The sequence below is a fragment of the Heterocephalus glaber genome, unplaced genomic scaffold (genome assembly GCF_053883595.1).
Source record: "Heterocephalus glaber isolate CG9 unplaced genomic scaffold, H.glaber_assembly_v1.0 deba00000470, whole genome shotgun sequence".
NCBI classification, from domain to species: domain Eukaryota; kingdom Metazoa; phylum Chordata; class Mammalia; order Rodentia; family Bathyergidae; genus Heterocephalus; species Heterocephalus glaber.
The window spans coordinates 10,342,071-10,354,661 of record NW_028258145.1 but is presented as its reverse complement, the minus strand read 5'-3'; the positions used below and the strand labels follow the sequence as shown (position 1 = coordinate 10,354,661).

The 12,591-nt window shown below is 51.2% G+C and overlaps 1 protein-coding gene across 5 annotated transcripts in view; it reads left to right on the top strand.

The window, feature by feature from the left end:
* Window positions 1-12,591, top strand: part of St6gal2 (ST6 beta-galactoside alpha-2,6-sialyltransferase 2) — a 60,249-nt gene that overhangs the window by 30,795 nt on the left and 16,863 nt on the right. For all 5 annotated transcript variants that reach the window (XM_004844498.4, XM_004844496.3, XM_004844497.3 and 2 more), the window contains 4 exons: window positions 279-1,274; window positions 8,478-8,575; window positions 10,000-10,101; window positions 12,337-12,511. In XM_004844498.4, coding sequence (XP_004844555.1) covers window positions 335-1,274; window positions 8,478-8,575; window positions 10,000-10,101; window positions 12,337-12,511 — 1,315 coding nt within the window. In that variant the 5' untranslated portion in view covers window positions 279-334. The remainder of the gene's footprint in view (window positions 1-278; window positions 1,275-8,477; window positions 8,576-9,999; window positions 10,102-12,336; window positions 12,512-12,591) is intronic.

Here is a 12,591-nt window from a genome sequence, read left to right as displayed (position 1 = left end):
GCTCGAGGCCTTTGGAAGACTACTCAGGAGAGATGTTTGCCTAGTTGGAATTCTGTAGCCCCCATGCAATCGCTTGTTAGGTGGGCCCTGTCTGGCACCTGCTGAGGGTTCTTCTCTCCCAAGACCCAGCAGAGGTGGTGAGACCGCTGGCTGGAGTGGTCTAGAGGTCTCTGACCCTGAATCCAGCCATCCCCCGTGGTTTTGGGTTCGGATGCCCTGTAAGCGCCCTACGCTAATGTCCAGGTGTTGGCTAATCCAAGCTCTTGTCCCTTTTTCAGGTTCCTCGGCCTGCCCCTGCGGCTTTGGGAACAGACGCTAACCCCAGAGATCCGCCATGAAACCACATTTGAAGCAATGGAGGCAGTGCATGCTCTTCGGAATATTTGCGTGGGGGCTCCTCTTCTTGGCCATTTTCATCTATTTCACCGACAGCAATCCCGCTGAGCCTGCACCTAGCTCCCTGTCCTTCCTAGAGACACGGCGGCTCCTGCCGGTGCAGGGCAAGCAGCGCGCCATCATGGGCGCCGCACACGAGCCCGTTCCACCCCGGACCGCGCTGCGTGGACGCCTAGTCGGCCCGGTCCACGTAGCGCCCGCGGACTGGCCGGAAGCGGTCTGGACCCAGGATGACACTGGAAATGAGGACGAATTCTTCTCCTCTCAGGTCGGGAGGAGATCCCAAAGCGCTTTCTACTCGGAGGACGACGACTACTTTTTTCTAGGCGGCGAGCCAGGGTGGTACAGCCACGCGCTGGGGGTCCTGGGGCTCCCGGGGCTCCCCTCCCCCGGCCAGCCCTCCCGGCGGGGACACTCTCGGTCCTCGGGGCCGGTCCCCAGCCGGCGCGCTCAGAAGAGGGCCCGGCAGTCGGCCAGGAGCCGCGTGTCGTTGTCATTAAGAGGCCTGGATGAGGACCGGCCGTCCGCGCCCCTGCCCGGCGCGCTCCTGCGGCGGCTGTGGACAGGCGAGGCGTCTGCGCGCATGCTGAGCCCGCGCCTGCAGAAGGCCATGCGCGACTACGTGCGCGCCAACAAGCACGGAGTGCAGTTCCGCGGGCGGCGCGCGCTGCGCCGGGCCCCGGCCGAGCTGCTGTGCGCGCTCAGGCGCGCGCGCCCACGCACCCTGGACGGCACCGAGCCGCCCTTCGCCGCGCTCGGGTGGCGGAGCCTGGTCCCAGCCACCGCCCTGAGCCAGCTGCACCCGCGCGGCCTGCGCAGCTGCGCCGTGGTCATGTCGGCAGGCGCCATCCTCAACTCGTCACTGGGTGCAGAGATAGGTGGGTGTCCGGGCGGGGCGGGCCTGCCTAGAGGTCACTGGCAGGGAGCTGGGGCAAGGCTTAGAGGTTCCAGGGCAAGGAGTGTGGTCCCCAAGCTGTGTTTTGGTCTTCCTGGTCCTCTCCACTGTGCTTGTCCCCAGTCACCTCCAACAGACACCATGCGCTGAGCTCCGTGAGTAGGTCCGGAGAGCCCCTCAGAGCCCAGAAAACAGGGAGCAGCCAACGGGAGACGGAAGGAAGGAGGTGTTTGGGCGATCTGCTGTCACCCAGAGGGAGCATGCACTATGAGGATTCTGGTCCTTCAGAATCCGAGCCCAAGTCCTGGGCTCCTAGGAGACCAGAGCAGGGCTGCATGGGGTGCGCCTTCCCAGCCTCGCATCAGACCTCTGGATCCCCACTAGGGCAAGCGGTGGGGGCCTCCTAAGAACAGGGAACCGCGTGTCACGCCGCGGTCTCTATTGTCCTGGCCAGACTGGCTCCAAAGCCTCCCAGAGCCTGGTATATGTTCGTTATAGAGAGATGGAGAGACTCAGGGGAAGGGGTTGGGCAGGGATGGTCAGTGTGCAGGTTCAGAATGTGTACAGTGTGCCCAGAGACAGAACCCAGGCAGAGGCTTTGTGGCATTCTTAAAGCAGAATACTTCCTTAGGACATTCCTACCTTAGTCCTTAAAGCTGACAGGATGAGGCCCACCTGCTGTGTGGAAGTATAGCTCTTCTTTAAGTCAGGGGTGTGGGTCACATCCAAAACCAGACCTTCCCAGCGACATCTCTTTGACCAACACCACCACCACAGCCTGGGCAGCTCTAGTCTTCACGTGGACTGTGGACAATGGTGTCTTCTGTTTGAAGGGCTGGGCAAGGCAGAGGCACAGTCCCCATACAGGGCACTCTTGGGACTGGCAGGGGCTCCATTCCCATGGATCACACCTGCTCTACCTTCCTACTCTCCCCTCCTTGACAGAGGGATCCCATTTCTCCTTGCAAGTTCTTCTCTCCTGCTGCAGTTCTGGACACCTTGGCAACTTCTCCCAGGGAACCCTGTTACTGCCTGGGTGTGAAATTCATTCATTTCACAAGTGTGTATTCTGTGTCCTTGAAGAGAGGCTGATGATGTTCTGAGACTGTCTTGGAATAGGAGACACTGCCATGGCAGGCTGAGAAAGCAGACTTCCACTCACATTCCTGGCAAGGAGGCTGAATGGGAAGTTTCTTCACTGAGAAACTAAGATGACGTGGCCCGAGGTCCCCGAGTCTCTGCTGACATTACATCAGGCTCATGATGACATTGTCCACGTGTTGCCACACTTGTAGCCAAGCCCAGAGCAGAGCAGAGTGCCTGCAGTTTATTAGGAAAGAGCAGTGGTTTAGAGCTCCCCAGGGTGGAATCACAGCGTGGTTCTTCCTCATTCTGGGGCCAATATTAATAATGTAGAGGAGGAATTTAAGTGATGCTGTGAAGCAGGCAGTAACTCGCTTCTGGTTTGGTTTTATTCTAAACTGCTCTGCATCGTAAATGTACAGTGTTTGGGCTGCTCCTGCATGCCAAGAATTCCCTTACTCTTTATTCCTGCATAAATATCCCTGTCCAGAGCCTTTGAAATGACTCTGAAGTTGGAAGAGAGTTTGAAAGATGACACTGGGAAGTCTGTGTTTGTGGGGAACATGAAAAGCTAGAGTTGGGTTTTTGCTATTTCTGGTTTCCAGATTCCACTCAGGCTGTATGCACTGCTGTGAGGCTTCGTGGTGGGAACTGTAAAATTCCAAATGAAGATCAAGCCTAGAAGTGTTTGAAAACCCTCTTTCCTGCTCTACCTCGTTCTCTAGAATCAGATTTGGTACCTACCATTTTCAGGACATGTAACTATAGACCCCTCATAAATTGTAAAAGCAAAGGCCTTCCTTTCCATAGGTTGGCATTACTGTGGGCCAGGTGATGCCCCTCTGTTCAGTCCCCGGTGGTTGCAGTGGTTCCTGAAAACCCAGGAGGCCTCGTGGCTTCCACAGTAAAGACAAATTTGTGCACTGGGTCTGCTGTAGCCACACTCAGGTTGGCCCCTCAGTATCTGCCCATGAATCAGGAATGTGAAGATCAAGGACTTGCCAAGTTCATGGCCTGATGAGGGCTGCAGCCAAGAGGTCCGTGCTGAAGTCCCACTTCTGTGGGCGCGCCCTCCAGAGGACAGAAGTCTGGTCAGAAGGCGGGGGGACACCCTCCATGGGAGGGGAAGGAACTAGTCTGCATACTGGGCGTGTGAATACTGGCATGTGGGTGGGAAACAGGAGGCAGGAGATGGAGGAAGAGGCGTGGGGACCCATAGTGGTTGCTGGGAAGAGCTTAGGGTATGGCACGTCTTGCTACCTTACTTTAAAGTGGTCAAGAAAGCTGATCATACAGCCATTCAGCAAGTACGGTAGCAACTCCCCTCCAGATCCTGTGTGGACACAAAGATGGATAAGCTACAGGCACAACCTACAAATTCTATGCAGTCTGGGGATCCAGACTGTACACAGACGAGCCCACATCCCAGGAAGAGGAGGAAGGAAAGCGCTGGAGTCATGAGTCACCATGAGGGTGGCAGCTGGGCAGAGGGAGGAAGGAGGAAAGGCTGCGCCAGATGTGCGAGTTGGACTGGAGGCTGGCACTAGGGAAGCAGAGAAGTAGCACAGGGTGATGGGAGGGTAAGAGAACCTGCAGGCATGCAGGCAGGACAGAGCAGAGGAGCTGGGCAGGCAGCACAGAAATGCCCTTGTGCATCATTGTACAGAAGTGGATCTCCTAGTAGCTCTCACCAGAGGCCCAGCTCCAGGGAGTTTCCTGCAGACAGAGACTGCTCCATGCTCAGTACATGCTGCCTAGGTTCAGGGACACTTGGCTGCTCCACTCACAGACAACCAGTTAGTGTCCCATAGTCACAAGGACAGGCAGACCATGACTTCTGTCCCCAGACTGGTCCCTAGAAATGTAAACTACCACCTGGCCCAGGATAGGGGGCCTCACTGCTGGGGTCTAACTCAGTCTTGTGTGTGCTGGGGCATTGGAGAGGTGATCACTGAGGCCCTGATCACAGGTGCCCATTGCAGTCTTACTCATTTTCTGACAGAAGACTAGGAAGGCAGAAGGGTGCAGGGTATGGACAAGGCAGGGCACTGCCTCAGTGTGTCCGGCCCCCAGTCTGGCACCACCTGGCAGGAGTGATCTTCAAGGGGTGGATGTCCTTGGCTCCTGTACTGAAGACCAGCACAGCCTGCCCTGGCAACGTTTTCTCCAGCCTTGGGCTTCGCTGGACCCCTCATGCTTGCTGTGCCACTCATTCCTCCTGTGTACAATGCATATGGACAGCTTGGCCTCTGCTGTTGAGTTGCCAGGCAGTGCCCAGCCAGGCTCCCACAGCCGAACCAGCCTACACAGAGGTGCTCAGCTCTGACACCTCCTGCAGCTTCACCAGGCATGGCACAAGGCTCCGTAGCTCTGCCCTACAGCTTTGAACTCTGCAGACTGGTACCACCTCTAGAAGAGGCCAGTGGCCTCTCCACAGGAGGGTAAACAGTGGGCATGTCAGTGCTGCAAGGCTTTCAGGGACATGATCCTTCTGTGGCCACTACTTAGGCAGCATGGCTCCCCAGAGAGCTGTGGCCAGGTAGTACAGGGCCATTGCCTCTTCCCTGGCCTGGCTGCTGACTCCTCGGAACCCAGAGTCCCTGGCTGTCTGGCACCCCCTCTCCTTTCCTGACTTCTCAGGGCTTGTCTCGAGCCACTCAAATCCAGATAGGGGCCCCGGGGACTCTTTCCAGGTCCACAAGGGAAAACTGGCTCTGGAGTGATGCTCAGGGCTCTTGTCCTTCTTCCTTTTGGCTTCTGCATCCTGAATGCAGAAGTGATGATGGATCACATGGTTCCTTCCTTAGCTGAAGACATGGCAGGGGTACTGGCCACCAGGGTGTTTCTCACCCAAATGCATCCCAGGTAGAGGGTGCCTTTTGCTACAGAAGGCCTGTAATGATCTGTAATGCCACAGAAGACATAATGGTCGACCTTTGAGCCCACAAGTGTCAGGTTCTGGGTGACCAAAGGGAAGAGAGAGGAAGCACTTCCTTGCCAGCTCACTTGGGAAATGACTTCTGGATGTGTTTGCTTGTCCACATTTGGCTATTCGACAGGTATTTGCTCAAAAAGGAATTAGGTGAGCCTGTCACCTGTAGGAAAATAATTGATAGTAGTTGTTGCCAGTGATAAAACTCAAGCTTTTAACCATGTGCTTGGAAGCTACCCGTCCTTGAAACCTAACAGAATCCAAGAGGCTGTTAGTCAGTGAGGCTTTTTGATACTTGATAAAGAAATGCACCAATATTTGAAAGATATGGCCAACTTACTGACTGGAGAATTTTCAAATGATCTTTGCTCCATAATACAAAATTATGCATGAGTGAAAGACCCATTTTAAGACCAAGATTTTAAGAGTGGATTTTCATGTAGCAAAACTAGTAGGATTCTTGGATTTGTACCCATTCACCCATTTGTTTGAATTTTCTAAAAATTCCCATTTTGGAAGCCCTTTAGCGTAGAGACAAGTGAACTGAGGAGTTCTTCTCTATGAAGAAGATCACTGGGATGGGGGTGCAGGTGCAGGGGTGGCATCAGACCCTTGCTTTCTGCTTAATTAAGTCTGGAGTTAACAGTTTATTAGGAAAAGGCAGCTCATTGGTTTATTTTTCAGATTCCATATTGCAACCAACCCTTAGCAAGTAGCATTTGCCAAGTTTTGCAGAAGTAACAAAGGAGAGTGTTCTCGGCTGTCTGGGAGGACACTTAAAATAGCCCCTTCTCAGGAGCTGTGTCCTAGGCTCCCCACACCGCAGCCAAAGCAACGCATTGCAGCAAACATCTGCATGGAGCAAAGAGGAGATACCAACTGTCTACAAAGCCAACTGGCCGAGCTTGAGAGAGTTTAAAGCAGTGCCAGCCTTCTCACTGTTTTTTAAACTATAGTTATGTTTATTAAAATGTTATTTAAAGATAAATTAATATGTGAACATTTAAAATTTTTCCATTCTACTTTCTAACAAAATGTTACCAACATTTTTTTCATAAAAGGGCCCTAAAGCTAAAAAGTCTACTGTTTGTGTAATCTAATGCTTTAGCTCAAATATCATTGGGTTTTTCGATAGAGTATTGAGTACACTATTTAATAAAAATAAATAATAAAGCAGTTCATTACCAGGAAAAAAATTGTGAGCAAGTGCTTAACTTATGATGTGAAGCAACTCCCCTAATGGGAAGTTCAGAGGTGTTTTGGCAGTGTTTATACCAAGCGTAGATCCCCTCGGCTCTGTAAACAGCGAGTAGAAGGATTTTCCATGGGTCTCCATTCCCACTGCTGAGTTCAGCCCTTGCAGACCGGGTGCACACAGGGCCTGTGTCTGTGTCACACTTTGGGTGTCTTTATTGCAACAGGGCAGCGGCAGACTTGGCCTTTGGGTCATGGCTTATTAACTGGGAAAATTTCCCCTAAAAGAATACTGGAGGGTTTTGCTGGCTCAGCCAGGCACCCTTCATGAGTTCACTGTGTTCCCAAAGTGTAACGAGTGTGATGCTCAACACTGGTATCCAATTGCATTTGAGTTCAGAGCTCTGGTTTGGGCTCAGGCTCATGCATAGAGATTCCCTCTGTGACTCAGTGAGCACATGTGTTGTTTCCACATGAGAACTGGGGACGGAGACACCAGCAGGGATCCAGGACCTCAGAGTGGCCTGTCTGCAGGGCCTGTGGGGTGGGCACAGTAGATGTGTCTGTGGCATTTCTTCCTCTCTCCGTGGCACGGGCATCACTGCAGCTTAAATGTGGTGTGAGCAGGAGTGTCCAAGGCCAAGGTGGTGCCCAGAAAGTCCCTCCCTACTGGTTCGTGCTGGTTTCAGGCTGGTTCCTGGGAATGGTGGCACCAGTATGTTTACAGCCTACTCTAAGGGAAGGGGACCCAGTTCCACCCTCAACCTCATCACCTGCACCCCAATTTCCACCTTCACTTTCTGTCTCCTCTTGGCACCCATGACAGGGAACCCAGTTTCCACAGCACCTGTCAGATGGCAGCCAGAGGATCCAGACACTGGGCTGTCCAGCTGTGAGTGGGGTGCAGGCTTCTGTAGATATGGGGTGCAGATCGTGTTTGGTGGACCATGGGGTGCAGGGCAGTGCAGAGAGCCCTGCAGCTATGACATGGCCCCAGCCTCCAGGTGGAGAGTCAGGTGGAAAGCTTCATGGAAATCAAGACTGGTTTTCTTTTTCTTTTTTTCCTTCCTTCACCCTTCTCTCTCTCTCCTTCCCTCCCTTCCTTCCTTTCTTCCTTCAGAAACGGGGCCTCACTGTGTAGCCCAGGCTGGCCTCAAGCTGACAATCCTCCTGCCTCAGCTTCCCAAGTGCTGGGATTAACAGTGTGTGCCACCATGCCCTTGAGGCTAGCTTTCTTTTTAAGCAAAAACTTTCGGCAGAAAGTAGTAATGTGGACTAGATGGTGGTGGTTCTCACCCAGTGAGAGATGCACTTGACCTCGGCGAGGGCAGCAGCCCTGGTGCAGTTCAGACTCACCCTGACAACCTTGGGGCTCTGTGGACAGCAGGGACCCCAAGGAGCACCCCCACCTGCCCAGCACCTGCACCTGCCCCTGTAGATCCACCTGTTTTCCACAGTTCAGTTCAGCACTTTGGGAATGGTGCATAAAGAATGTCACTCATAAAGAATGTGAGAAGATACAGTGTCTAAGTGTAACTTAGGAGACCCACTGTGATTGGGGCCTTTCTATACAGATGCACAGAGTCACTGCTCCCTCACTTAACACAGGGACAGGTTCTGAGGATGCATTCTTGGGTATGTTGCTCATTACAGAGCGTCGCAGAGTACTCACAGAGACTGAGGTGGCAGCAGCGTAACTAGGCCATGTGCTCTGGGGACACCTTGGGATGTGCAGTCTGTTCAGATGGACATGACATCATGCATGTGCAGCTGTGTGTTTTGATGTCAATCTCCTGAGCCAAGAGCTCATCCTAAATCAACAGTAAATTATCTGCAAAATGTGTGTGTGGATATCTTATCCTTACTGTCCATGTCTGAGTAGCTTCGGGTATTGAAAGGTTTGCTTTAAAGTTTTTTTTCCTAGATTATGTGATCCTACAGAGTAAAAGAGTAAGCTTGTCACTTGTGTGCCCTTAGATTCTCACGATGCAGTGTTGAGGTTTAACTCTGCTCCTACGCGTGGTTATGAGAAGGATGTTGGAAATAAAACCACTATTCGCATCATCAACTCCCAGGTGAGAGGATGGACTGGTCTCCTGGTTGTGCATTTCATAGGTAAATAGTTTAGCCTGGTTACCCATGACCATCATACTTGCCTATCCTTGGGCGTTGTAATTATAAAGACTCCATGATGAAAAGCGCAGAGGAATAAGAAGGTGATGAAATATAAATAAGAAGTTAGTAAGATTAAAAGGAAAATCAGGGTAGACACATAAAGACGCATGTCTTTTACAATCATAGACTTTCCAGGTTGCATTGTGTGACCCTAGGAAAAGCAGCAAACAGAAGAAATAACAAGAAGTGCAAGGATTAGCTGGCGTGGTGACGTGCACCTGTGATCCCATCACTCTGGGAAGCTGAAGGAGGAGGGTTGCAAATTTCAGCCCAGCCTAGCAACTTAGTGACTTAGTAAGACCCTGTCCCAGAGTTTCAAAAAGCTTTAAAAAAAGACTGGGAATGTAGCTTAGGGTAAAGACCCTGGGTTAAATCTCCAAACTGGGGAAAAACATTGCAGGGATTAAAGGGGGGGGGCGGGAATAAAGGCACCAAATCCGAGGGTTCATGGATGCCTTAGTTACTTGGAAATTTGAAAATGAACAGTGTTGTTTAATGAAAAATGAAAGTGCCCCATTGCCTTATATTCTTGATAAGAATGTCCTCCAAATTTATGGCAGAATTATTCTGAGAACAAACCACAAAAATTTCTAGAGTTTCAGAAATATATAGGAAAAATGAAGTGGTCAGTGATTTCTGATGAGTTGTCCCATAACAAAGGGTCAGCTCCCTGCACAGTTCACTGGGCCGGGCTGCCTCCAGGGAGGAGAGAAACAGTCCCCACACCTGCTTAATTTGAGGCTGTCATTGGCTGGAAGATCTGCCCATCCATTTGATAATAACTCTTGAGAGAGGAGGAGAAACCCACCGTGTTAAAATCCATGTCCCCTGTAAGATTCATCCTGATCTCAGAAAAAGTAACATGGAAAAGTGCATGTTGATCATCATGAAAATCCCCAAATGAGAGTTTATAAAGATGATTGGCAGGTGAAATTGACCAATTACAGGAGCCAGAGTGGGCCAGGGAGGGAGGATGGTGGCTGACCTTTGGGGACTGTCTCAGGACTCAGACTGTCCACACCTGCAACCCTGTCTCCTGACCATGTGATACGGCTCTGTATAGAAGGCAGGTCCTGAGGTACTGGGGTGTCACACCTTCCGGGCTGGAGCTGGGACCTCCAGACACAGTACAGTGCTGGTGAAAGTGGAAGAGTATCTCCAGGTGCCTTTGCCTGCTGTGCTGGCCTCTCTCACTCCCACAGAGATCAGAGAGCCTGGGTGCTTTGCTTCTTGTTCTGATGCCTCCTTTTAATTTACACCTGTTTCTAGAATATGCTTTCGAAGCAGCAGAGTTTTTAACGTGATGTTTTCTATGTCTTTGCAGATTCTGACCAACCCCAGCTATCACTTCATTGACAGTTCTTTATATAAAGATGTCATTTTGGTGGCCTGGGACCCAGCTCCTTATTCCTCCAATCTCTACCTGGTGAGTGTTTCCTTGATGGTCCCACCTCAGGTCCAGGATGCCTTTGATCTATGAGTCATGGGACCAAGATAGGGACTGACTTGCCCAGAGAAAAAAGGCCAGTGGCTGGGCCAATGTGGGTGCATGCAGAGTGGAGCCCATCAACAGTAGCATACTCAATGTCCTCTCCAACGGCTGTTGTGCTGGAAAAATGGGTGGAAATGGGGCGTCTCTGAACGCTCAGAAATTCCCAGTTACACTGAGGGGTAGGAGTTTCAACTCACAGCTTCACTTCCATTGAAACTCACAGTTTCAACTTCCGTTGTGACAGGATGACATCACACACACTCACAGTGACTGCAGGACCTTTGGAAATAAAACTGGAAGTGGCTGGCAAGAAAATCTAAACTTTGAGCAGCCACAGCTCATTGTTACTCACATGGAGCCTGTTCCAGTCTTTCCTTGAGTATTTCTCCTTGGCTTCTGAAAGGTAGATTTTCTGAGGTAGAATTGCAACAAGTTTATTGGCGGCCATCAAAATACGAGCAGGATGTATTTGGGACCTGCAGGCAAATGGTCACCTAGCTAAGCAAGCTGCTGGCTGCTTTTGGTGGATACTCAAATGCAAAGCCAGGGAGCTTGGGTTTTTAATGAGGCTGGGAAAGATGGATGAGGTTAGCCAAGTAAGAGATGCTGTCCACTCTTCAAATGTCCTCAACTTGGTTTGCTGGGACCAGAGAGCATTCAACCTTCTCAGATCGAATGTGGAGGACAGATTTTGGCTGCATCAAGGGGTGACAAGCTGAGAGAGCTATGTAAGAGAGCATGGGTCCCTCTAGGAGTGAGGACTACTGTCTGTCTTTAGCTTGGGGCTGGCCATACACCTTGCGTGATTGCTAATGGCTCTTACACAGAGGCACACATCAGGGGCATCTGCAGAGCATTTTTCAAAGTCTATCTGCCTGAGCCCCATCTCCAGGCATGGAAGACAGGGCTTCAATGTACATTTTTTGAGAATGCTGTCTGGCTAGTTCTCCTGTGCACCTCCACTGAGAATCCAGCATCAACTGTGGGTTGGGACTGTTTCTTCCCAACCCGAGCCTCCCAGGTGTGAATACTGGCAGCTCCTTTGCTGTTTGTGAGCTGGCTGCACTTATGAACTTCTGGATGTTCACCTTGTTTCTTCCTCTGTTGGAAGCACCCAGCTACCCAGCCCCAGGCACAGCACAAGCTCATCTGATCGGTGTGCATGGGAACCGTGCCCAGACACAAGGTCATGGCCCTTGCTCTAGGCTGGACTGCCATGGGAGGGAGAAAGGGCTGGGGAAAGACATGTTCCTGTCCTGGTCCCACATTCCTTTTCCATCCTTCCCAGTGCCACCTGGCCTGGCGCTTCATTTGTCACAGAAACTCTCATCTAGTCATTCCCAAAGGTATCAAAGCCACAGAACCTTCTTGTCACTGGATTATTAATTGGGATCTGAATACATGCCCATCGTATACCTACGGCATCTACTTAAAGAGAGCCTGGGGCTCACTGACCTCCATGAGCCAAACCTCTCCCCTTTTTTCTTGAAGCCAAACTTGCTGGCTTTTCCACATAATGCGCCTGTGATAAATGTGTGTGCACACATGCAGAGGTTTGAAGGAGCATATACCCAGGGTGTCTACCAGTCCAGGCAAGAAGACCTCTACCACCTGTGCCCCTGTCTCTGCTGTGGTCAGGCTCCAAGGTTACACCTTGTGCCAGGCTGCACTGAGGTGCTTTCTGTCACTCAAGCTGACATTTGAAGAAATTACTTTTAAATATGTACTCTATACCTGGGGATCAGCACATTCTAGCCAGGGACCAAATCTGGCCACCTTCTGTCTTTATAAATAAAGTTCTATTAGAACACAACATGCCTTCCTGTCCATAGGTACTGTTCAGCAGCTTCCATACGCTGTGGTAGAGGTAAGCTGGAGTTGCAGACACCATATGACCTGCTGACCCTCAGGTGTCCACTGTACTGCCCTTTGCAGGAAACATCTGTTGACCTGGATCCAGGCCATCTCTATCATTTTCCACTTGCCAGGGCCAGAACCCTGGTCTCTTTTTGCATGTGTTTCTAAGCAAGCATGTCTGGTCTCTGGTGGAGATGAGTCTTGGGCTCTACATCCCTCCAGCCCCAGCCTGGCCCCTTGGCCTCTTGACCCACAAGCTGCCCTGTCTCCTTGTCATGGCGTGTCCTTCACTAGATGCTCTTTTTCCTTTAGTGGTATAAGAAGCCAGATTACAACCTCTTCACTCCATATATTCAGCACCGTCAGAGAAACCCAGCTCAAGCATTTTACATTCTGCATCCTAAATTTATATGGCAGCTCTGGGACATTATCCAAGAGAACACAAAGGAGAAGATCCAGCCCAACCCACCATCCTCAGGGTTCATCGGTAGGTGTGGGGCAGCAATGGGGTGACTGGGGGTGGACAGGATGCCACTTCCTGCTCAAGGAGTAGACACCTACATTGCA